Source organism: Thermobia domestica, chromosome 4 (assembly GCF_964235325.1).
Source record: "Thermobia domestica chromosome 4, izTheDome1.hap1.1, whole genome shotgun sequence".
NCBI classification, from domain to species: Eukaryota; Metazoa; Arthropoda; class Insecta; order Zygentoma; family Lepismatidae; genus Thermobia; species Thermobia domestica.
The window spans coordinates 235,300,284-235,327,555 of record NC_137457.1 but is presented as its reverse complement, the minus strand read 5'-3'; the positions used below and the strand labels follow the sequence as shown (position 1 = coordinate 235,327,555).

Genomic DNA, 27,272 nt, shown 5'->3' with positions numbered 1-27,272 from the left:
TTTTATTTTAAATTAAAAATTCAGTAAACGCAAAATTTTAAGACAGTTTTATGTAAAAAAAAAAAAATATGTAGAAACCATAGAAATATGTAATATTGGTCAAAATATGTAAAAATATGTAATATGAAACTTGAAGCACCCTACAGGTGTGAATCACAAACATTTAAGGATTTGACGAACCTACATATGAAGGAAAAAATATGTAGTTACATTCAAATCCGGACATTACTGATAAGGACCACCATCCACAGTCTCTCGAATTCGAAATAGGGCCTCTTAAAATTTGGCTTTTTCGCGATTTTAGACAGCCCTAACTCTAAAACTATGCACTTTACGCCATAGGTCCATATGAACTTGTTCTCTTATTTTGATGTGAGGAATCACCTCCTACAGTTTGTCGGTGTAGTTCATTAACACTATATATATATCACTTCTTTCCATTTTCTTATTAATGTTCTATTCTCTTTTTCTAAACCTTGTACACCTTCCCAATTTATATCATGTCCTGTTTCTTTTACATGCTTATATATCGCATTATTTTCTCTTTTAAGTCTTACGTCATCCTTATGTTGTTTTATTCTTTCTTTAAGCTTTTATGTTACATTCCTTACATTTCACTTTATATACTATTCCTTCATCATCATCTTTTATGTCCTTCTTCTCATTCCTCATCTTCTTAATCACTTCTAGGATTCTTCTTCCTCCTTTTCTGCATGTGTTCACACTTCCTTTTCTTAATAAGTTCTTTAATCTCTGTCTTTTCTTTAAAGCTCTCTATCCCATGCCATTTTCTCTTCTCCTCTTCCTTTGTCTCTTTTCTCTGTCTTTTCTTTCTGTCCTTTTTGATTCTACTTTTCTTTATAGTCTTTATGTTATAACCACAATGTTAAAAGATTGTGAAACTTTTCTAGGTCTTCTTTCTTTTTCTCTTCTTCACTATCTATATCTTCTATTCTCTTCTCCATATTTCTTATGAAATTCTTTTTCGTGCTATTATCTACGTCACTTCTTTTATGCATTCTTATTCTGCCTTTGTTTCAATATGCAATTCTCAGGATCCAGGATAAGACTTCAAATATTTTTTTCACAGACTAGGAGCTCTCCTTGCTATTCTAGTAGCTAGCACATGCGCCTCTGGTTTTTGCACGCATGACTATAGGTCAACGTCTCATGTAATATCGGTGCTGAAAGGGACGCTATATTCCAATCCAACCAAACAACACGATTATAGGCTTTGCTTGACGATAAACGAATACCAAAGATGTTGTATTGTGTGTCCTACTTCTGTTTACTTTGTTTGATTTTTCGTTTCACACTGAAGTCATTCATCGTGTCAAATTCATTTCCAGTAATGTCAAATTCACTACCACTTTCAGTTGATGACGTTGTTCACCTAGAAAGCAGCTTAAATATTATTAAACTAACAAATGTCTCACTGTGTTATAGAGAGCATTATTTTTTGTCCTTCATTTATACTGCCTATAGACTGTTTGAACTCGTAGTCTTGCACGAAATTCAAATATGTCTTATGAGCATCTTACTATTAGTGAGCCACTCCCAACTGATTTCCTTTCCTTCTAAGTTAAATATTTAAAAACTACCTCTTCCTCTAATTTTCCAAAATCCTTTGTACCTTAATGTACTGTCCAAATTTCAACTTTCCAGCTTAAGTAGTGTGCCCTAGGCTTTGATCTGTCAGCCAGGACTTCGTTTGTTATGTACAGAGGTGACTACAGTGCGGTAATAAGGAGACAAATGCATTTACACTATCGCTACTATATGTTTGAATCACACGATCAGAGCACAAGATACTCATATGTTCTTGAGTAATTATTTTCTACTTGCTCTCGTAAAACATGGTACTTACCTGTAGATTGGCCATTGAGGAAAAAATAAACAATATTTGTACTCGTATTTTCGACAGAATTGCAACCCCTTGTATTATCATTATTTTCTGAAAATTTAAAACAGCCACTTGAACGTAGCTTTTATAGATTTGACATTTAAAATCTATAAAAATCTCAAAAATCATGATAATGCTGGTTAGACCACTTTTGCACTCAAGCTCAAAATTCATAATTTTAAGCTTAAGTTATGCATTGTGTAAGTGTGAATTATTATGTTGCTGTATGTTTGTGCCTTACAGAAAGTGCAGCTTGTTGTAACTGTTGTGGATTATGATCGTATTGGAACATCAGATCCAATCGGAAGAGTAGTTGTAGGAGCCGGCAAGCCTGGAACTGAGGGACGACATTGGGCCGACATGTTGGCAGCTCCAAGGAGGCCAATTGCACAATGGCACACACTGAAAGATCCAGAAGAATGGGAGAAAGGGGATAAGGCAGATTAATAAAAAACATATTAAAAGGTAAGCAGATACTAATTAAAACATGAATGTACAATTATCTCAATAAAATGCTTTTCTGCCATATACAGGGTAGCCTAAAAGTAGGTATACACCCCTGCATTGATCAAATATAACATTCTAGTTTATGGGTTTATTATATTCGGCTCTTCCGAACTTAAGATGTAAGTAAAAGCAAATTAAGAACAAATAATAAATAAACTAAGTCTACCTGATGGATAACAATAAGAAATGATCTAAAATGCAATGAGCTGATCAGTATGGTACTATATACCTACTTTTGGGTAGTAATGTCTACAGTAACCGTAATGCAACAATTTGTTTTTTAATTTATTTGAGTGATTAATGTTTAATTTTGCGTTCGATAAGAAACAGAGCACAGGTTGGATAATTTTTACTATCTGAATTAACAAATATTTCATTTTCATAAAATTTCTTATTTAATTAGTGCTAGAAGTAAATGTGAAGAGTACATTTTCAGTGTAAATTATTCCAATATGTATGTAACTTGCATTAAAAAATGAAAAACAAATCTTGTAACAGTGTGATATCAAAAAAAAAAAAAAAAAAAACTGCGTGTACGAATTTTCTACAAATAAGGAATATGTACCGTTGTTCTGAAAGTAGGTAGACTTCCAAACTATAGCGATCACTTCGGAACTGAAAGTAAAGGACGTAGTGATTTCAATAAGAGATTTTCACACTGAATCTGTATCATAAAAGATTTCCTCATTACTTCAACCGTTTTGGTTTTGATACTTAACGACATACGGAAGGACGAATAAATCCTTCGATAGTTATACATATTGATAATGATACTAACAATAATAATTGAGGACCGTTTTTGCAAAACTCGCTTTCTAAAAAAGAAAATCAGGAAAGACTAATAAAAAGTTATTTTTCAATAGACGTTCAAAGGGAGAGTGTTATAGGATTAATGTACTATAGATTTGTTACAAAATCATACTTTTCCCAAATATTTACATTCTGACAGATTTTACAAAACTTGACTACTTATTTTGTGTGTGTATTAAACGGAAATATGTACAATAATGCTGTTACAGATAACATCTGCTGTTTTAGAAATATTTAAATTTACTCATAATGCTTAGCAAACTAAAGCAGGTGTCTGAGTCGGGATTTCCAAAGCTGAGATTGAATTCACTACAATAATAATAATAATAATAATAATAATAATAATAATAATAATAATAATAGTAATAATAATAATAAGTTTTGCGAGTGAGTCCTTATTTTGCCCTTTCTAATCTTGCTCCCAACAGAAACGCTTATCCGCAATATTAATATCTAGCTGAGATGGTAAATATGATCTGCACCCAGATAGTGACTTTTCCTGCATTCGCATGTTTTAATATGTTTAAATATATGTCTTGTATTGCTTTTTTCTATTCTTTGGTTTGTTGAGTCCCCAAGAATCTCCTAGTACTTAAGCATGCATTTCAATGAGACAAAGTTTACAATGAGACACACGTGTTATATCTTGAAAAGTTTTTGTTCACACGCAAATCATATTCTCTTGTGCGGTGACTTAGATTTTTCTGTGGGGGAGGAGCAAGCATTAATACGCGTATTTGGGCCCCCTAGAAAAAGTTATAATCCATGGGCTCCGTCTTTCCATCTTTTTCTTATTCTTTATGGGGGCCTCGGGGTCTGTGGGTCCTCCCCCACGTCAAAGTCTACGGCGAGTTAGTTACGCCTCTGGGCCCGTTCGATACGTGATAAATTAATTAAGGGCACAATATTGACAAATCTCATAGCCATACGAATAAATATTATTTCTAGAGCTCCTAATAGTAGACATTTTTACTGATATGGACTCACGACTCATTTTTGTTTTATTTACCTTTTGTGTTCTGTTTTGTTTATGTAATGTAGTCAACCTGTTTGATGCTTCATTTATAATTTCATGTTGGTATCGTACATGAAGTAAGAAAATTTTGTCTTAAAATGGGCCCTCCTCGAACGGCGGGGAGCTTCCCTGGGGGCAGTTACCCCCTTGCCCCAACAAGTTACGACCCTGCTTCTTACATAATTTCTTATGGATACCTGTTTAGGACATTAGCACCACTAGGGTCTCTACCGGTTGATGAACCACCATATGTTTCAGATTGTCCATATCTTCATAAGAAAGTTCAAAAACAAAGCAACCATCACCATCTCGTTCCTCGTTTGGTTGTATGTTCTTCTGATAAATGATCGCAGATAATATCGAGTTCCCTTGCTTTATTTTATGTATACTTCATACTTTTGGGTCCTTTTTCACTTTCTCTCCTGCTTTTCTTTCCTCGTTCTGCAGCTCGCAGATGTTACAAATATTTCTCATCCACTTCACAGAAACTTTAATGCCTGCATCACGTACGGTCGAGAACCAAAGTGCGACAAAAAAGAATTCTCAAAAGTTAAAGAAAACTCTGTGTTGGAAAATAAAATGGCCATTGTTAATTTTCATTCAAAGCATGTTCTATGTTCTTCGTAGACTTATTCATAAGTAGAAAACAAGCTTTGCTGTAAGTTTTGCAGAGTAGAAAGATAGTTTTGGAAATTTCCGAACTTAAGCATACCGAAGTGTCAAAAATCAACTTTCCGTTTTCAAAACTTTCCCATCACAATTGTAGGGAGCATTCATCTGCAAAGAAATCGATAAAAAAAAACTTTTTTGTTTTGCAGGAAACAAGTTGTAAAAAAAATACTCAATTTTATTCCCCACCCTATATTAACAAAGTTATTAAAATATTAAAAAGGAATTATAGGGATAAAATACATACACATGATAGTTATTGTTAAGTGCTGTCAGTATTGTTCGATTTTACTCTGAAAGTATTATTTATGTGTGGGGAATGCTAAAAAGTACAAAATATTTAAATTTATATTCCGGTATTAATTCGGTGTCTTCCTGTATCGCCTATTCCTGTTCCACCTACTAGCCTCCCAGCAATATTTACCAAAATTTCTACATTATCAAGATTGTAGGAAAGACAGGAATTCCTGGTTTGGCTATTTCTGTTTCGCCTACTGTTAAGGAAAGGAGTTTTGAGTTTGGGATTTTTCTTGGGAATTTTATTTGTAATCTGAATTCGGTTATTTCGTAAAGTAATTTAATATAAACGGGGTATTATTGAATTTGGAATTTTGGGGGGAATTTTATTTTTAATGTGAATTCAGTTATTTCGTAAAATAATTTAATATTAACGAAAATGCATCAATACTCGCGATTTAAACAACTACAATACGAACAACAAAGGTGTGAGGTACGTACTTTCACTTTCAAGACAATCATCTTAACTAGTCGAAATGAATACTTCGCTCTGATAGGTGTTTCATTGCGGAGAGAACAAATCAGAATATCAGAATATGTCTACCTTTGAATCGAAACTTTTAATGAGTCACCAGGAATATACATGTGTGTTAGTCTTGTGTTGAACTCCGTATGTATCATATAATTAGAATAGAATATAATTTTTTTATTGTCACTAAACAAGGAATGTTGCAATAGACAGCGCTAATAATATTCAAAAATCAGATTGTTATAATTTACATTTTTCTTCAAATTCATTAATACTATAAACAGGGGACGAAAGTCAGAGGGAACGCGGTGAGACGCCGGCCCCCTACTTGCACAAAAATATCTACGGCGTCCCTCCAGTTCCTAAAAACTGGACAAAGATAGGCACGGGGAACGACGTGATGGCATTCGTACTCCTACCATTTTAGATCCACTTTTACCCCTGACTAACATTATTTACAAGAAGTACTTTACATTGGGTTTCGAAATCGACATTACACAACCTTCGAATATATATTAGTAATGTATTAAACAGTTTCATGCCAGTATATTTATAGCTTCTTTGGGTTGTATTTAGCCTTACATGTGGGGTATTTAAATCATTTTTACCTCTTGTATTATATGAGTAAATTATTGGGATAACCAATACCAACTTGATTTTCTCTAACGAACATAAGGCATCTAAAAATGTACAAAGAAGGAACTGTTGGATCTGCATTTCCTTAGAGAACGGTGTACATGATACATAATATCTGGTAAACGTTTCATTGCTGATATAGCTTTCTTCTGCCATTGGTAGACAATTTGAGCACCATATCTATTACCCCATAATAATATGCCGTAGTGAAAATGACAATGAAAGAAAAAATAATATGCTGTAAGAAGCACGGTTTCAGTAACGGTTGCCCTTAGTTTGCGAATTAAAAACAATATTCTAGATAACCTTTTATATAAATTTTTAATATTACATCCCAGTTTAGCTTTGGATATGGATAGAATCCCAGAAGCTTTACAGAATAACTTCCATCTACATCAGTCACGTGATTACCAAGATAAAAACGAATGGTTTCTGTCTTAGATTCATTGAGATAAAGTTTGTAATACCTTAACCATGTTTATGACATTTCAAAAATTTCATTATTTTTAATTTTATCTCCCACTAAGCTCTTATCTGTCCTTAGTGTTCACATCAGCATATAAAACATTTACAAGGTAGAAAATTTGGGAAGTCATTTACACAGATAAGAAAAAGTAAAGGTCCTAGGACACTCCCCTGAGGCATCCCTGATGTTGAATTCAAAAAACTTGATCTTTCAATTGCAATACGGACAGCCTGTCATCTATTACTAAGATAGGACTTCATTAATCAGAACTCTATTCCATGATACAATGATAACATAACTTTGCAATCAATAAATCGTGTGACTTTGTATCGGAAGCTTTATTCAGATCTACCAGTGTTGCACACATATATAAATTACTTTCAAAATTGTCTAATATGTTTGTTACTATATTTTCCACAGCCTTAGTCGTGGAAAACCCCGGTCTGAATCCAAAAAGTGTGGATCAATTTATTCGTTTCTAGATAATTTAATAATTGATTTTTAATACATTATTCAAAACCCTTGGATATAATTGGCACTAAGGATATAGGGCGATTGTTATGAGGTTTACTTTTATCGCTTTTCTTATGTATGACTACAGTGCTAATCAATTTAAGGAAGTTAAAGTAGTTTCCCCCTAAAAGCATCAAGTTAAATAGGTAAAGTAAAAGTTTAATTATAACATCAATTACTTTTTTAAACAAGTTGTTAGAAAATCCATATAAATCCTATTTGAAGATTTCAGTTTACTGGCGACTGATAAAACTTTTCTGATATTAATTGCAGTCCATGAAAAAACAGACTCAATGTTGATTACACTTTACTGTGCTAATAAACTTTTAAAGTCAAAATTTTGATTTTCGGAGATACAATTTTCATCTTCTAAATTATCACACAAAATATTTGTTGAACTCGTTTACGGTTATTGGTATGGGATCTCCAACAAAACGTTCTCCAATTTCCTTATTAATTATAGACCAAGCTGCTGTACATTTATTCTTTGAATTATTTATCATGTTTTCATTTGCAATAATTTTTGCTGCTTATCTCTCTTTCCTGTATATCTTTTTAGCAGTTTTATATATTTCTTTATCAGTCGGTAATCGTGTGAAAGTATTTGAGAACAAGATCCTGAGACGAATATTCAGACGGAAGAGGAACTGGAATGGGGAATGGCGGAAACAACACAACGAGGAACTACATAATTTATACGGTTTATCAAACATTGTTAGGCTCATCAAGTCTAGGAGGCTTAGGTAGGCAGGTCATGTAGCTAGGATGGAAGAAAGTAGAAACGCTTTCGAAGTCTTGACTGGAAGACCAATCGGAATACGACATTAGGAAAACCTAGGCGCAGATGGGAGGACAATATTAAGATGGATCCCGCAGAGATAGGAATACAAAGTAGAAACTGGATCTAGTTGGCTAAGGATAGAAGTTCATGGAGAGCTTTTGTGAATCCGGCTTGAACCTCCATGTTCCATAAGCCATAAAGTTAGTTAGTTTAGTTAATCCTGTCGTGTTGGCAATAACACTGTGCAACATAAAATCTGTCCTTTACATGAAAATATTTTTTCTTATGTATTTTTGCATGAGAAAATCGAATCTGTAATTACTTTTTATGTATCACATACTGATTTTGGGAAAAATGAAAAGTTTGAAATTTTGTACTGTGAAATAGCGTATTTTTACAGGTGGTGACGAAATATGATTAATGATTGGTTTGGTAATTGAAATTTAGCTTACCTTTTCAGCAGCGAGGCTATATGAGACGTAATCCTACAGTTTAATTTGGAATCCGAGCCATCGTGTCGTTCAACTTTCTCCTACCGGAATCGTACCCGAGATCCCATGCACCGAAAGCGCGCGTGCTACCCAGTAGACCATCGGGGAGCGCAAAAATGTGCTTAAGGTAAAAATTGTTGCATATGTAGTATACCTTAAAATATACTCTCATTTAAAAATCATGCAAGCAACAATTTTTCCTTCTTTACAGAAGGAATAATTACGCTGTTTAAAGAGGGGCTCTCCTCATCCCCCAATTTTCTCCCACTGCATACGAGTCTTTTTCTGTGTTATAATAGGGAGCACTAGTTTCTCATATTTCTCCTCACTCTTTATATTCATTTCAATTAGTATCCCATAAACACCTAGTAATAAACGAGTTCAGATTTGTGTTGCCTAAACCTGCTGCTACATGTTCTAGCATTTGGGTAATTTTAGGTTCGATTGTATTGTTATTTGCTGAGCGGTGTTTCGTTAGGAGTGGTCGGATTTGCCGCGTTGTGTATTTTTGTGGTAGTGTTTGCTGTGCATCTGGGTTGCAAAAAATGTTGAATAAATGTGCACCTTTAGTTAAAAAGGTTTATGAACTGTACTTTAGCTGAGGGTTGGAGACTAGGGTAAGTTTTAGGCCCCGCACATATGTTGCACTATGTGCTCCAGGAATTTGAGAAACTGGCTACAAGGAAAAAGTAATTCTATGAAATTTCCTGTTCCTATGATTTGGCGCGAACATATAGATCATGTACTGACTGTTACGTTTGCTTCACAGATGTAAAGGACTTTTCTTCTGAACATCAGATTCAGTACCCTAATTTAAAGTCAGCTATTCGACCCCACAGTAAAGGTCTTCCAGTACCTAAAGCTTCAGAACTTTACACTATTGATTCAGAAGATGATGCCTCAGACATTCGAAGCAACGGTGAAAGTGTAGACTTTCACCCATCTGCATCTCAATCAACGTCATCTTACTTGATCGCACAAGAACTTAACCATCTTATACGAGACTTAATCTTCCTAAAAGAAAAGCGGAGTTGTTGGATTCCAGGCGTAAAAGTTGGAATCTTTTATCTCAAGATATTAAAATCAGTTTGTTTATAAAATGACAAAGTCATTTTGAGAACTAGTTTGTTGTAAACGGAGGCATTATTTATTGCAAAGATGTAGATGGCTTTTTTCAGTCTTTGGCACATAAACATAATCCCACCGAGTGGCACTTATTGACAGGTCGAAATAAGTCTGAAGACAGTGCTTCTCTATACCGGAAATGTTAATCCATCTGCTTCTGTAGCATACACGGCTCATACAAAGGACGCATGAAGTTATGAGTGCGATATTGGACTTCACTGACTATAAAAAATTCAAATCGCATGTGTGGGGGACTTGAAAGTTATTGGTATTCTCACAGGAATGTAACAAGCTCAGTATTTTTTTCTTTTTTATGCAAGTGTAACAGCCGTGACAAAGTAAACAACTACGTCCTTAAATACTAGCCTGAAAAACAAGATTTCATTCCTCGTACCAGGAACATATCACGTACACCAATTGTGAAAACTTAATATATATTTTTACCACCACTACATATCATACTTGGGTTGATGGCGATTTTTGTTAAAGGACTAGATAGAGAAGGTATTGCTTTCACACATCTTAAGGAGAAATCCCCGAACTTACGGATGAGTATTTCTTGGTCCACAGATTAAAAGTCATGCAGGATGAATACTGAAATAAACTCTCTGAAGGGGGGCGCGGTGGCTCAGTGGTAGAGCGTTCACCTCTGGTGCTTGGGGTCCCGGGTTCGATCCCAGCCCCCGCCAAGTGAACTTTGTGGTGGACAAACACCGTGCTCGTGGGTTTTCTCGGGGTTCTCCCGTTTCCTCCCACTTTCTTCATTCCACCATTTTCATTCATCTCTCATTATCACCGTCTCCTTTAGCCTCACCGGCATAACCGTGGGACGTAAGACTTAAAGATTTCATTTCATTTTTCAAACTCTCTGAAATTGAAAAATTAGCTTGGCTGTCATTTAAACCGATATGTTCAGGTTTTCTTGGAAATGTAAAAGCTGAAAATTATGAAGCTATTATTAGTGACATGATGCGGAGTTTTCAACTCATTGGATGCAACATATCATTAAAATTACACTTTTTGCACTCACTTCTTGACTTTTTCCCTCAAAACTTCCGCGTAGTAAGTGATGAACATGGAGAAAGATTTCATAAGAACTGTCACATTTGAAAAGCGTTACAGTGGAAAATGGACTGAAAGTATCTTGCTGAATATTGCTAGTTTATCTTTAGAAAGATTCCAGAAGATATCTGCAAGCGTAAGCGACCAAAGGAAGTATTTTAAAGGGTAAGTCAACAAACCTCAATGTTAGTATAATACGCCTTCCCAGCCTACATTAGATAGTAAATATACGTAAATATGTACATTTCGCATATAATGTGTTGTAGTCTGCCCAACAAAAACGTGACGTGATGGAACATTTTTGTTTCCACCAATGAATTCAGCATCTGTTACTTAGTTAAAAGCACATAACTTCATTTGAAGAACAGAAAAAAGTATAAATTTTTGTTGCACAGTGTAATATGTAACCTGATTAGTCTATCCCGTTGTGAATTAAGATGTGGCGTATACCAATTAAAATCTGTTTCAACACATTTACACTCTTATGGTATTTCTCTTAACCTTTTCTAGACAGTATTCATTTAGATATGCAACCAAGAAAGGTACACGTAAAAGCTCAGAAATTTCCTAAGCTTTTTCCTGGGCCCGTGCCGCATATCTTTTAAAATTATAAATAGAATTTTCTTCTGTGTGTTTTGTGAGAATATTTTTGTAACAAGTATTTTTATCCTCACAGATATGTCGAACTTAGTTAAAACTAAGTGTTTAGCAAACTGTTTGAATATAAATTATTTAAATATTGAAGATTATTTATATCGGATTAACAGGCGTAATTGGCGTAATGATGAGAAGACTTACATGAAATATACACTTGGATGCAAAGCCATTGTTGTTCTTCTTGGAGATAAGCCCATAAAATCGTCAGGTATATATTTGCACGAGCCACAAAGAACGTCAATTGAAGCAGACATTTAGTGAATAAAATGACGAATACGGGAATCGAGGATCCAGTTCAATTACTTCCCAAGATTTACAGATACGTCCATTTCTTTATTGTAAGACACAACACAGTGGCATTTAGTTTCTTTATTATTTCGCAGGGAGGATATTGCCATCGTAGAGCAAGCTACAGACTTCCGTATAATAAGCACAGAGTTGGTTTGTGAGATTTCACTAATGAACAGTGGAATAGCCAAGTGGGAGAGTTGTTGAGTTGATTTTAGTTTAGCGTCCCTTTCAGCAGCGAGGCTATATGAGACGTGGACCTACTGATTAACGTGGAATCCGAACCACATGAACTCCCGCCGGGAATCGAACCCGGGACTCCCACGCCAAAGGCGCGTACGCTAACCGCTTAGCCACGGAGGAGCTCCCAAGTGGAAGAGTGAAGAAAATTTCATAGTCACTCTACTTACCCATTTTTTTTATTGTATTGTATGGAATATTTACAAATATGACAAATGGGCAAGAACGACTAACAGTGTTGAAGGATGACATTCAAAACTGAATAGAGAATTATCTTATGATCTTTCCAATATATTTACATTGCTGGAGTTATTGAAATAAGAACAGCAGAAGAATGAAAGTCTAATATTGTTGCAGGAGGTAGAGAGCGGACAAAAGTGCAGAAATTGAAGTACAAACGCATAGATCAGCGAACTAATACTTTGAAGAAGAGAATAAAATCTAGAGCTATGGGTTTAATGGATTACATTGATACTGTATCCTATTGCATACATTTGGAAAACTGAGTATGAGTGTATGAGAGAAAAAAAAAGTACAAATAAATGAACATGTAAAATAACATATCTCTTCTCTAATTTTCATTTCTTTTAATCCTGATTACTTTGTTTTATTTCATGCTAAATCATTTTTATTTCGTTTTGGTAACTTGCATTAAATCAATATCCTGAATTCATATAAAGTTTAAATCCCCAAGAAAAATCTTGAATTCAAAAATTTCCCGTTTGTCTTCCTACAATTTTGTTAACTTAAAAATATTTATAAATATTGATTGGAGGCTAGTAGGCGGAACAGGAATAAATCATTAATTCATGGTCACTGAAGAATTTTGTTAGTCGGGTGTCTAGTTGCGTTATTTCAGCCCCTAATACTCCAAATCTGAACTCGAGAATATTAACCGTTCACAGACGAACGGAAGCACAGTAAACAAAGAAAGGAAGTAATACACCTCTTAACTCTTATCATAAGTTAATATGGATATTATTCGTGAAATATGAACCAACACGCGTCCAAGTAAAACATTAAGATATTAAATAGTTTGAATACTCAATCATTTCTATTTTCACCCTTATCATACCAAGGTAAGTTGATCAACGTTCCTAACCAAGGAGGGTCTCTAAGGGACCCCATGATTTTTTTCACACTAGATTTGTTTCATCTGTGTCACTTTAATGCTTTTTCTTTCATTTTTCAGCCTTAGGCTTCGTAAGATCTTCAGTTTTATAATTCTAGAATATATATATATATATATATATATATATATATATATATATAGTGTGTGTGTGTGTGTGTGTGTCAAAAAAGTGTACACCTAACAATTAAACAAGAACGTCAATACTACTGCATCAATATCGATCACCGTTTGTAAATTGTTACACCTAAACACTTAGTTTAGCCTGTTACTTTTAAGATACATAAATAGTGGATAAGTAGGTAGATACAGGGTGTGTCAAAACGTATCTCAAGAAACACATCTACAGCTTAAATATTACTATATAAATTTTGATCATTTTTCATAGTTTCTTTATTGTACATATTAGCGTTTTTTATACAAAGAGTGATGATTTGTGCTACATTCTTATAACTAGGAACACCAAGGGGGAGGGGAGCTCGGAGGCCCACAAATTATTTTTGATACATTTTGTAACATTTCTGATTGCATAAAAAATCTGAAAAAAATAATATTGTCAAGCTTGACACCATTCATCATAAAACGTACTTGCTTCTACATATACATAAAGAAAGTGCTGTGGGCCTCAGTGGGAGTACTAAGGGGCTATTCACTGCATACGCTAACTCCTATATTCCAGTGTTTTGGCTATTGATTTTATTTTCCTTTGAAACAATTGTGATATTAAAACATGCAGGGACACTGTGAGCTATTGTTCTGGTGCAGTGTTGCCAACAGACTTTATAAAAAATTAGTATATACATTTTTCTGATTATTTTTTGGACCTAAATATTTTGTTTTCTATTAGTTTATTCCGTTTAACCTGCTAACCCCTAAATGTCACTTTATATTATAATCACACACACACACACATATATATATATATATATATATATATATATATATATATATATATATATATATATATATATATATATATATATATATATAAGGGCGGATCCAAGAGGGGGCTAAGGAGCTATAGCCCCCCCCCTTGACGCATATTTCATAGGAAATTGTCAGTTCCTTATTCTGTGACTGTGACTGTATGTCGGAATCTACATCAGCATTGGAACAATGGCAAATCGTGCTCTTCGCCAAAGTTCAATTGAGAAAGATCTTAAAGAACTATTAAAAGAATCTCGAATATAGCAAGGTGGAAATAACCCTGTCAGATTTGGATGCAAAAGGCAGTGATTTGAACGTTTTATTTGTTAAAGGAAGTAGAACAAACGGAAGCAGTAGTACGTTTCTTTCAATGAATCCCTTGTAACATTCATGGTGTTGTAATGGTGTTAGTTTACAAAACTGACAGGCATGTCGTAGCTTGTTTGCTTACGTTCTACATGTTCATTCCATAGCTACAAAAACCTGACGTTGTGCTACGAGAAAAATTGTAACTTATGTTTAGTTGGCAACACTGTTTCTCTGGTGACATCTCATATAGTGTCCAATGAACGTCCCTCACACTGTCTTGTCTTTTCGCGGAAACAAAATTTGAGCCATTCCAAGGATAACCGGGATGGAATTATAACATATTGATCCTGAATTCATTGGAATACTGAAGTGTACCCCACTCTTCCCCATTCTACCCCACTTTACTACACCACCACCAAATTTTTTTAGAAGCCGCCTTTGTACACATACTACACTGTACCAAGTCGCTATTGATCTATTTGATATTTTTCTACACAAACAAATAAAATAAATAGGTCCTAGTTACTGACATAAATAAAGAATATTAACTTAAACAATTTCACACATATAATTGGCAACACTGTACTTAGAGACCTAGTAATAATAGAGAATAAAAATATATGATGTCTTAGACATCCCAAGTTCATATCAAACAAGATAAATTATTTTCTGTGAGAAATAATGAGCTTTATGTTGTGGGCCTCAGAGGCTCCCCCGTTGGTGTTCCATGTAACCGAAAAACACCTTGGTGTTCCTAGGGTTATGTATTTTATGCTTTACTGTTCTATCTATACAATAGATTCTTACATGGTTTGTAAATCGAATACTATACAACGCTACATTTTACAATAATGGGACATATTTAGTAATTTCTACTCTACAGAAAAGAAAAAAAGCTTAAACATGAAATTTGCATTTTACGAGTTTGAACAACATTCCGAGCAAAACCGCAAGTTTGAACTTTCCTATAATTTTTGCACATAAATCGATTCCAATTATCATACTTTGTATTTACCGATACCTTCCGATCCGAATTTCGTGGGACACAGACAGCATCGTCCTCGTTTCTTTTGCTTCTGTACTTTTGGGTTAGTTGCGACGCGACTTTGGGATGCTTGTACTCCTGTTGATTCTATGGACTTTTACACATGAGTGTGTAACCCAATGGGATCAGCAGCTTTTCGTACAATGTTTGGATTTATTAGTTCTTTTCCCATCTGTAACAAGAAGTGGCATCTTCTATTATGCTCTTTCTTTTTCCAGTCTGGGTAAGATATTAAGCGTTTACTACCCGGTGTTGGAGTATTTTTCGCATCCATACGGTATAAAGTATGCGATATGCAAGACATTAACCGTATACTACCTTCAGTGCCTCTCTTTTACTCATCTATATGTACTACCCTCAATACTGAGAAACATCACTTTCAGTACAGAATAAGTATTAATGAAATATTAGTAAGTTTTGAGGAGGAGCAAAATGACGAATGAATTTAGTGCTGCAATGTCAATTATGTTCATAAAGGGTCTAAAAGGCCACCTGAAAGTGCGCCCAGAACATAGGAAAGTTGAGAGTTGGAGAAACTCTGGGAGATAGAGCCCTAGAAATGAATATCTCTATTTTAATGAAGAAGAAAATGGCGAATTAAGGCTACGAGAAGAAAACTTTAATGAAGTGGAAAATTATAAATATATAGGCTCATCTGTTGCTAAAAATGGTGACTTGCACGTAAAAATAGCACACAGAATGCAAGAGAGATGGCGAAATCGAAACAAAGTATGTATAATTCTGTGTAACCGCAAAATCACAATAAATAATAAAGATATTATTTACAAAACAATGGCTAGCAATGATTAATGGAGCAGAATCATGGCAAATAAGGAATGCATGTGAAGAAAGATTGAATGCTACGCAAGATGTGTGAGATAACAAGAGGTAGAGTAAAGAATGAGAGAGTAAGGGACACAACCAAGGTTGTAGAGATATCTAAGAAGGTCCAACAAAGAAGAGCACTTATATGGCTATCTAATGAGTGGGAGAAACTATAATGGGTCAGAAGCTTAATGGCAATGTAAGTGAATGGAAAGAGAGGAGACCGAGAATGAAATGGATGTAATTGGTGAAGAATGATTTCATGGAGGAAAGGTCTAAAATGGGAAGAATTCCGAGACAAGATTTTGTAGAGAAGACGTATAAGAAACGTCAACCTCACAAGTGAGAAATGATCGAGAAAAGGATGCTGGAAAATTGTTTTATTATCTCACTATGTTCAATACTATATGCGAAAACTTCTAACATGATGAGGATTTTACTTTCTTTGACAGTCTTATTCGTAATGGATTTCAACCCTCAACAATAACCCTTTTAGAGTTGATAGAAGATACATACCAAGTTTGATTCTAATTGAATGCATTTTACGAGAGTTCCCCGGAAACACCAAACATACACAAAAAACTCACTTACACCTTGTACACAAAGCACCTTTACTCAACATGATAGATATTAATTAAACTCCAAATCAACCTCTATTATGTACTCGTATGTTGTTCCTGATACTATGTTTGCAATACGAAGTAAAATACGAGATTTTGAAACTACTTACAAAAGCAAAAGTATTTATAGTATTGTTTTTCATAGATAAAGTTTCGGTACAATATTACTTACAATAACTTATAACTAGTGTTACTAATATAGTATTTATTTTTTTTAATTTTCTTCAGGTTTGTTACTCTGGCCATCATACAGAATATGGAGAATGAATGTATACTAAGGTGAAAGAATCAATCGTGGCTTACAAGTAATGTATACATTTCCCATGCTTTTATCATTCTGTTTAAACATGTTGATTAAACAAACATATAAAGAAGAAACAGAACTTACTCGGTAATATAGTTGTGTCCTTAAGGATGCACTATGAATGTGAATTCATCAATGACAAAATAATTTAATTTGTTTTAAGATATTAAGCTAGTGCTAAAAGCAATACGCCTTAATTCTGTCAAAAGAAGAAAGAGAGGGTTTACTATGCAAATGTAGATTAGCACACATTCAGAAGAGTATTTTTTCTATGTTATTCATATACTCATCTCAATGTAGGGTGCATCTAGTTTAATCAAACAATAATTTAATACAGATACTTATGTTAAAAGTATGGAGATAAAAATGAAGTTTGACTTGAACAAAACTTCGCCTTCCAAGTACGTATGTAGTGGTTTCACAGTTTGTTAGAGTTCAAAATGAGTTAGGAAAATGTATTTATATATTTATCTATCTGTGTAAATATGGCTGTTAAGTATAGTGACATTTGACAGGCCGTGATATATTTTATGACAGAACTCCTAATCATAAGTTGCAAGTAGATATTGGTTGGCCAATATTACATGTAAGAATTGCCTTACTTGTTCAATAACTTCTACTTACAAGTAAAACACACTATATCACCATGTGTTTTAAATTGAATTGTGAAAAGTGATCAAGGAATGAATTTAAGATTAGAGTTGAAATATAACAACCCTATTAGCATTAATATATCTAATGACAAGTGATTATCAGAAAGTAATATCAATGAACTGGTTAACGCAATTTTCCAATATGATATACTGGGAGAAGTGTAAATTTAGGGACAGAAAATAGGTTAAATACGAAACCTAATACAGCGATTAGAACATTACAAGGAAATTAAATAGATTGAAACCTCAAATACTAGAATGAATTGGTCAGGTCAATATATAAATTTAAAGATGATTAAGAATTGAAAATTGAATTATGTATGTACGTGAGCAAGAGGCAAGTGAGCATTTGTAAATTAAATAACTATATGTAACGTCGTGAATAGTGGTCTTTAACTATTATATAAACGTTCTAATGTTTATTAGATTTATTCTAGTAAATATTTTGACGGATTGACGGAAATTACCCAAAGTTGAAATCATGTATATAAATATAATTGTATTGTAGAAGTTGTTAGAAATATATATTGTAGAGTAATGAATGGTTAAGTTTCCATAATAAAGATATCTTCAAATGTTACATTTTCTTAATACCTTGATGTGTTACATGTTTATGTCATGATAATCCTGGTTAGACCTATATTCTGCATAACCTAATCCAATGATATTAATTTCCAAATAAAACTCCCTTCAGCGTGACTCATAAGTTTTAAACTACAGGAAATGCCCGACTTTTCTTTATCTCCTTCCATATATTTCCGCCACTTAAGTAATGTCATTGAGTTATGGGGAGCACATCCAAATGATCCTGCTTGTTGGGAAGTTGCAACCAGAGAGAAGCCACTCATCGACTGCATCCAGGTAGGGCTGTTCTAATAAGCGATAATTGATTACAATTCGATAATATTTGACAACCGTTTCGTCGATAAAAGTTTTAATGTTATGAAATTATCGAACTTTCAAGACTCTCGAAATGTTCGAGACACTCGAAGTGTTCGAAACTCTCGAAATGTTTGTAACACTCAAAGTGTTCGAAACACTCGAAGTATTCGAGACATTAGAAATGTTAGAAACATTCAAGGGGTTTGAAGCACGCGAACTGTTCGTGAGTCTCGAATTGTTTGAAAGCAGCAAATACTGAAATATCTCAGTATGCTCGCAATTTATCGTGTCGTTTGAATATTTTGGAAAGTATGAGATTATCGGAGAGCTTGGAAGAAACAATGCGATCAAGGTTATCAGAGGTGCACATAATACGTACTACATATACCCAGGGTGTTCATTTTAAAAGTTGCCTCCCTTGAAATGAAGTGAAACAAAAGTTTCTTCCCACAGATGTTTAAGACCAATGTTCATGTACAAGGCTGAAATAGTCTATCAGGAAACGGAAAGAGAGAGAGAGAGAGAGAGAGAAAGGAAGAGAAAATATGCATCACCCGAACGGGATTGCAAATCCAAGACACCATTAGCCTACAAATTTCACTTTAACGATTGCGCCAACAGGACAGGCAGAAAAGAGAGAAATCTGAATCTGGTTCCGAGGATTTAAATTAAAGATCTGGATGGAGACAACTTCTCATATAGGTAGAGGTAAAGAAGTTCTATAAGGCTGACGACTTATCAAACCTCGGTTTTGAAAATTTATTATTCGGCACTCGAAACCCTTCGAATATTAGAGATTGTCGAAATTTCGTGTAATATCTAAACTTCAAGTATCATGGAAACAAACTTTGAGGATTTTGGGCGCGAAGTTCCCTATAGATCGCGCTGTCTGTATGTCTGTGTGTATGTAACATCCGACGATAACTTTCGAATAGATTGCCCGATTTTGATGGAATTTACTTTAAAATGTTCCTCTTTGCTTTCGTCATACGCCTATTGTTTTTGGTTGCCTTACGGCAAAGGAAACTCCCTTAAATAAGAGTATTTGTTCCTACTTTGAGCATGTTCGTGATGTTACGACTATTATTAATATTACTGTTTTCTCACTATTAATATTACTGTTACTTCTATTACTATTACCACTATAATCTTTTACTGTCATTTTTGCATCTGTCGTTTAATACGTTTCCGTACAGAGCTCCTTCGTGGCTAAGCGGTTAGCGTACGCGCCTTTGGCATGGGAGACCCGGGTTCGATTCCCGGCGGGAGCTCATGTGGTTCGGATTCCACGTTAATCAGTAGGTCCACGTCTCATATAGCCTCGCTGCTGAACGGGACGTTAAAACTCAAAATCAACTCAACTCAACGTTTCAGTACTATATTTTAGCCTTTTTTCTTCCTTCTTTGTGGACTCATGATATTATGTAGGCTATGTGAAGTAGGTAGATTTTACACCAAATTATATATTTGAGAATAATTTAAAATTATACAACCCAATTAAATTTTAATTACAATAAAAAAACGTGAATACTGGGATAGTGACAGAAAACTAAATTTCATTGCAAAACTAAAGATCTCTTTCCATCAAATACTTGCTGCATGTGACTAAGAAAACAAACTAGACCCGCCCTTTCGCCAGTGTTCGCACTTTTTTTTGCCACCATCTTGTTGCCTACCATTTTGAAATGCCTACGATCACGTATTGCAGTAGTATGTAACGATTAGAAATCGAGACTTGAGTCCGCTCTTCTATTTTTAGCGCGCCTTACTATGACCAAAAGTTTTGGTTTTGCTGCCATGTTGAAATGCCTATGACCACGTACCGCAGTAATCGGACCCATTCACCCCTCCGATGAGAAGGTCGGAGAAGAAGCCCCAGTTTTGCTGTTTTTGAACATTCCATTTGGCACCCGCCGGAGCCCGCACCCCATGAAATTATAAGCCTGTGACCTGTAGGTGACTCAGGTCAATAATCATGCAAAGAATTATTCGAATCCATTCACCAGTCTAGAATATTAGCGAAATTATACTTCGTCACTTTCTCGTTGCCTTCACTTTCTTTTGGCCACCATCTTGATATGAAATGGTGCAACTAACAACTTTTGGCGCGTACGTTCTGTTGTCTGTGCGAAAACGCATCGCTCTATCTGGTTCTCTTTGTATAGCACAGACACACACGTATACAGAGCGAGTCATCGCATTAGTCCGTCCCTTCTTATAGGACGGCTAAACAGGGCATAAGAAAATGAGTCAGAGTGGACGGCTGGATAGCTATAAGGTTTGAATCTGAACCACCCAAATTTTTGGAAAGCCATGTCAACATCTAGCACCTACCCAATCTCCTATAGAGCGACATTTATAAACTCTAAACCTTTCAAATTACAGATAAAATATCGAGCATTAATAAATACTTTTCTTCTTCATACCTGACATCATATTGATTTCCGTATTCTTACCGCACTTTAGATTTCATGCCGACCTTGCTAGCAAAGGGAGTTGCACTCTGAATGTCCTCGATTTGAAAGTCAGTCAGGCTGTATATATATATTGGCCCATTAGCCTCGCGCATAAGAGGCGAGCCTAAAACCACTTCTAAAAACGAAATCATGGTTGACAAAATTTGGTGACATTTGAAAACTTTTGACTACTCAATGAATGAAATTTCGTTAATGATTCGACAATAACCGAAATGCCAGTAATATTGGAAGTTTGGATAATGCTCGAAATTTTGATGACACCCGAAGTTTCGAGTATACCCGAAATTTCTGTAATAATCAAATCTTCAAAATTACCTGAAATTTTGATAACACTAGAACTTTGAAAGACGAGAAACTTCGATAATGTTCGAACTTTTGATAATACTCGAAACTTTGATATTACCCGAAACTTCGATAATACCTGAAACTTCGGTAATATTCGAACCTTCGATAATACCCGAAACTTCGATAATATTCGAACTTTCGATAATACTCGAAATTTCGATAATTTCAAATACTCGAACGGTTTCGAATAACCGATGATAACTCAATAAATGTTCACTCCCGTAGTTCAATAAGTCCCTAGTCTTATCGAACACCCTTACATCTAGGTCGACTGACTGTTATGCATAGTCGAATCGGAAAACTCATCTAGGCAACCTTCAAAACTCAAAGTGATTATCTCTTCTGGATCAAGTTTCACATATGGAATGACCGAGTTATTGATTCCCTCTATTTTGATTAGACAATATTTAATAGCGCTCCTGGAAGAAACATTTTAACTATTCTTTAATTCAGACAGGAATTTTGCAACTTTCTTTCAATAAAACTTTGCACCAGCGCATACAGTGAGAACGTTCATCCATAGTTGGACCTCCAGTTTCCTGGACATTCGAGTGATCAACGAAAATTGGTTGAGTTTCACCCAAAAATCTACACTTGTTATCTCTTCATTTTACTCTTAAAGGACATGGTGTAGAGTAACAAAATTCAAGTGGTGGCCCAACTTAGTTAACATACTTTGGCAAGCTGTGTTCAAATTACTCTAGATATCGTGCGTTGTGACATATGATTAGAGAGACTACTTCCTATAACTACTTGCTAGAGCCATATTGAACACTATCTGTGAACTATGCATTTTACAAACTAATACAACATAGCTTGTATTACAATCATGACAAAAATAACTAACCTGCTAGAGTTGAACATTGCGTATAAGTAATATTAATATGATAATTCTTTTTCTTTAGTATCAACCTATCACTATAATCATTCGCTAATTTTCTTGTTAACTTCAGATAATCTCGTTCCTTTTAAGCGACGGAAAGTGGTAAATTTTTCAGTCATTTTTTACATTAAATATCATTTGTCTTGAACGACCCATTCACCCTGTTGGGAGTCATTTTCTAGTGATCTTTAGTATGAACTAATTTTGAGAATATTCATTTTATTATGCTTTTGACTTAAAGAAGTGAATTTCCCTTCAATTCTGTGTATTCTTTCATTTTACGTGACAATGCACTCTTTGTTCACGTTTGAACCTCGCCCGTGGGAACTACTATGATAACGTACTCCCACATACGGTACCTTGCTTATACGTCATGATAATGCTCCAGCTAATGAGAGTACAGTACATGTGCAGACAAAATGAATAACAATTCGTATGTTATGAGGGCTCTGAGACTTCACTTTACACCTGGTTCTAGACCCAATGGCGGGCTTCGTCAAGGAAGCGGGAAGAAGGAGACAGTACTCTGCAAGATGGCAATACTGTGAAACCCTGTGTTGTGCATGTTAAAATTTTCAGTTACTTTATTTATTATTCTTTCATTCATCTTTTTTTGAACTTTCTTAACCTACAAGAAGTAGAGTAAATTGTTACAAGCATCTCAAATGCAATCAATTGAACTGAGGATGCACTTTATTCAATAATTTCTTCATTGTTAATGTGCATAGTCCGCCTATGAAAGGTTTCTTTATATTATGATATCTATAGAATCAAATTTCTGAAGTATAGTGTTTTTAACGTAACTCTTATATTGTGGTTGTTGCGGTTTGTGGTGAAGTTTGGAACAAAACTTCATTTTGTTTGAATCATATCTCAATTTGCATGGTAACAGTGTTTGCGTGTAGATAGTCCTGTATGAATGCACGTTGCTTTTGCCGAGGCTGTCAACGCATACGGGCTGGACGGATTCCAAGTTCGATTTCTGAGCTTGGTTATTATGTTGGTATCCTTTGCCTTCCGAAGTCATCATAATAGTATCACTGTTAAAAGTTTATTTTAATACACTTTCTATTGTACAATCATCAACATAAATCCATCAGCATATTTGCTCGGATTTTTTTTTATCTCAATATTATGAAACAAGCAAAAATTTCATTAATTTTTTACAGTTCTAAAACTTCAACAAAATTAAACTGCGACTTCAAAATGCAAAGTAAAAATTAATCTGTACAGTAATAAAAAAATAAAAAATAAAGAAAAACCTCCACTTACAATTTTGGCAAAGCTAAGAAAAAAATTGAATATAACGAAATTAACATTTTTGTGGTGGTCTACGAAGGAACTTAAAATTGAATTTCATAAGGTAATTAACTGACAGTAGAATACTTTATCTTGTACGGGAACGCCACGAATGACACTAAGTTAAAATGTTTTAATAGAGAATAAGTCTATCAATGTTGCTAATTTAGTTATTTTATGGATAAATCTATTTCAGAGTGGACTCTTTCATACGACATTTAGCCAGTAAAAATGTTGTTTAGATACAAGTTGTAACAGGCTAATTGTGCATTCAGGGGCCGCAGTGGCTCAGTAGTAAAAGCGATCACCTCTGGTGCAAGGGGTCTCTGGTTCGATTACAGCGTGCGCCACGTGAATTTTGTGATGAACAAACATCGAGTGCGTGTGTTTTCTTGGAGTTCTCCTGTTTGCTCCCACTTCTTCATTCCACCATTTCATTCATTTCTTATCATCACCGTCTCCTTTACTCTAACCGGTATAACGTGGGACGTAGAACTGAAAGATTTCATTTTCAATTCTGTGTTCGAAGTTATCAATTCTAAGCATTTGTGCTTAGCCGAATTGAGTATCTTTCAGATCAAAATTTCAATAAAATTATGAAGATTAAGTTAAAAACAGAATGATATAATTTGCTATTTTACTAATATATCAACTTACATTACAACCACAATCTAGCCTACATATCTCATTTATCATGCTCAGTTACTAGAGCCTTTCTAATTCAACTGTGCTCCTTCTGGCACTGCTGTCGATGCGTGATTTCCCGTACCTCCCTCGAAAGAGGAGGGACAAATCGCTGCGGCAGAGATCTTTCACTTGTTGGTTGTGGAAGCTTTGCCACAACGAACTATTTCACAGACTTCGCTGTGCTCTATCTTGTTAGCCATTCTAAGAAGCCTACGATCTTTACTCGTCAAGGCCAAAGGACTGAATGACAAATTGGCAACACAGCTCAGGTCATTCACTTCTTTCCCCTAAGCTAAGGAAGGCTTTCGTCCATCAGAGGATGGCGGGGGTGAGCCGAAGCATGTTTCGCATATTTTCCGAGGGCACACCTGATATAGATAGGCTCTAAAAAAATCTAAGACAAATCGAGAATCTGAAAATTCCTCTCTTGTAGCTATTTTCATAATTATTTTGCGACCTATAATTTTAAGTATAGTTCAGCGAGGACAGTGTATTGTTTTAGTGTTGTTCTATATCAATAACCGGGATGTAAAATGAAATGAAATCATTTTACCCAAAAATCGCACCGTCCCACGCTTATGCCAGTTAGCCTAAAAAAGACGGTGATGATGAGAAATGAATGAAATGGTGGAAAGAAGAAAGTGGGAGGAAACGGGTGAACCCCGAGAAAACCCACAAGCACGATGTTTGTCCATCACAAAGTCCACACGGCGCGAGCTGGGATCGAACCAGGGACCCCAAGCACAGAAGGTGAACGCTCTACCACTGACCCACCTTGCACAGATTTTGCGGAAGCGTAAGTGGTCGTGAATGATTATCTCAACATTACCGACACTGATATTCACCTCGGAAGCAATATCCCGCACTGTTACTCGCCAGTTCTCAAGAATCATTTACTCAACATGTGCGATATTCATTGGTGTGACTGCGGTCGGGCGAATGTGTCCATGTGCTTCATTTGTCACCTGCTCCCGTCCTTCGCGAAACTGTTCACACTGTTCGTACACTCTTGTCCGTGACATCGTTTGTTCACCATACTGTGCTTGCAATCTTCTGAAAACTCAGTTGGTTTAATTTTCTCATTCACAAGAAATTTAATTACACACCGCTGCTCCACAGCCACAGGGACACTGCTTGCCGCCATGTTCGCTGCAACTGCTGCGCATGCGCCAAATACGTCATGCCGGGCGCTAGTTACTCGAGAATGAATACAGCAAATTTCATCATAATCCGGCTATTCATCGATGATTTACGTACGAAAATCCTGGTCAACCTTGAACGACCCTTGTAAATACGTAAAATCGAAGATTTCATTTGCGAAAGTAGGTAGAAAAGAAAGAAAAAGCACAAGAATTTTCAACGGTACATAATTTCTTCATGTGAACATAAAGTTTTGATATTCTTGTGAACTGTTTTATTGTTATTATAATGTTTTCCTTTCTCGAAATTTCCGCCTTGAAGTTTAGAATTACAAATTTGATCTATCCTTATAAAAATAATGGTGCAGAAGAAAAGTTGTCGTTAGCTCCGCTGCCTCTTCTCTGACGCAAATATATTGCTAGCGTGCAAGCAATTTAGAAGAGAGATGAAGGCTTGTGGGGAGCAAGTAACTTCTATAAACGTTCTTCTAATTGAGTTGAGTTGAGTTGATTTAGAGTTTAGCGTCCCTTTCAGTAGCGAGGCTGTATGTGACGGGACGTACTGATTAACATGGAATCCGAACCACATGAGCTCCCGCCGGGAATCGAACCCGGGTCTCTCACGCCAAATGCGCGTGCGCTAACAGCATAGCCACGGAGGAGCTCGTCTTCTTCTATATTATCATTTAAAGTATCATTTAAAGTGCTCAGAAGTACAACCCAAATCATCGGCTTTGCATTAAAGATAACTAATCTTAAGATAACGCAAAGATACGAAAAGAATGAGATCACATGCTTGATTGACAAACACATATGATAATGATTACATTGCTTAACTTCAAAATAATCTTTTCAGTTCATATTTATTGTTGGTTGCAAGCTGATCTTCCCATCTTTCCACATGTCTAGTAAAAAACATAGAAGTTCTTGCCTACTTTCCGCACAAGAAAACGAACTTGTCTCTCTGAGAATCGGACCAAATTGTCAGGTAATGCATTGGAATTTTCTTTGTTTACTAAGATGACAGTTATATTTATTTCCCTGTGGTTTAAGTTTATTAAATAACCCAAAATATTTTCACAGCAAGAACTAAGTAAGCAAAAATGTTTTGATAAATGTAGGGTGATAATAGTCTCATTTTTGTTATTTCGTCTATATAGTAAAAATATTAGATTTTAGTCAAAATAAATCAAATATGTAAAGGCAGACAACATAATATGATACCACAAAGATGTTTAAATCCGTAAATACCTAATCCTATATCCAAATTCACAAATTACACGATTTTTAGAGACTGTTACAGGAATTTCTCGATCCTTAACCCTATTTGATCAATATTCAAGTATTAGACGCTAAGTCACTTGCGCTTCTGTGTAACAATACTATTGTGAAATTCTTACTTAGTTAAATTAAAATGAATACTGTTAGGCCTATATTAGAGAAAGAACTCCAGAAAGTAGTTTTCTGATAACGGGGAAATATCCACATTTTGTGATGCATAATAAATTCTTATAATTACAAATTTCGTCATACTATACTAATGTCTGTCACTATACTTTTAAATAAAAGCGTAACTTCCCTCCGCCCTGTAATCTTAAAAAAAAAAAAAGTATTTGAAATAATACTTTTGCCATACATTCGACTTAGCAACTATGTCTGTATGGAATTCAAATCTGTCAAGAATGAGTGGTGAATTTATTCTAGGATTGCGCACGAATGCATCCCTATTATATCTAGGGATGCGCACGAGTTGAGACATGTCTCGATTCTCGAATCGGCTCGACTCGAATTCGAGTCGAGACACACTTTGTAAAATTCG

At 35.1% G+C, this 27,272-nt stretch overlaps 2 protein-coding genes across 2 annotated transcripts in view; both read left to right on the top strand.

The window, feature by feature from the left end:
• Positions 1 to 18,321, top strand: part of LOC145683916 (synaptotagmin 1-like) — a 246,462-nt gene extending 228,141 nt beyond the window's left edge. Inside the window, exons 10-11 of the mRNA XM_081755592.1 lie at positions 2,147 to 2,368; positions 17,013 to 18,321. Coding sequence (XP_081611718.1) covers positions 2,147 to 2,350 — 204 coding nt within the window. The 3' untranslated portion in view covers positions 2,351 to 2,368; positions 17,013 to 18,321. The remainder of the gene's footprint in view (positions 1 to 2,146; positions 2,369 to 17,012) is intronic.
• Positions 18,322 to 26,320: 7,999 nt separating this feature from the next.
• The window catches only part of LOC145683458 (actin nucleation-promoting factor WAS-like), a 57,480-nt gene continuing 56,528 nt past the window's right edge, over positions 26,321 to 27,272 (top strand). Inside the window, exon 1 of the mRNA XM_081754792.1 lies at positions 26,321 to 26,441. Within this exon, the coding sequence (XP_081610918.1) occupies positions 26,355 to 26,441 (87 nt within the window). The 5' untranslated portion in view covers positions 26,321 to 26,354. The remainder of the gene's footprint in view (positions 26,442 to 27,272) is intronic.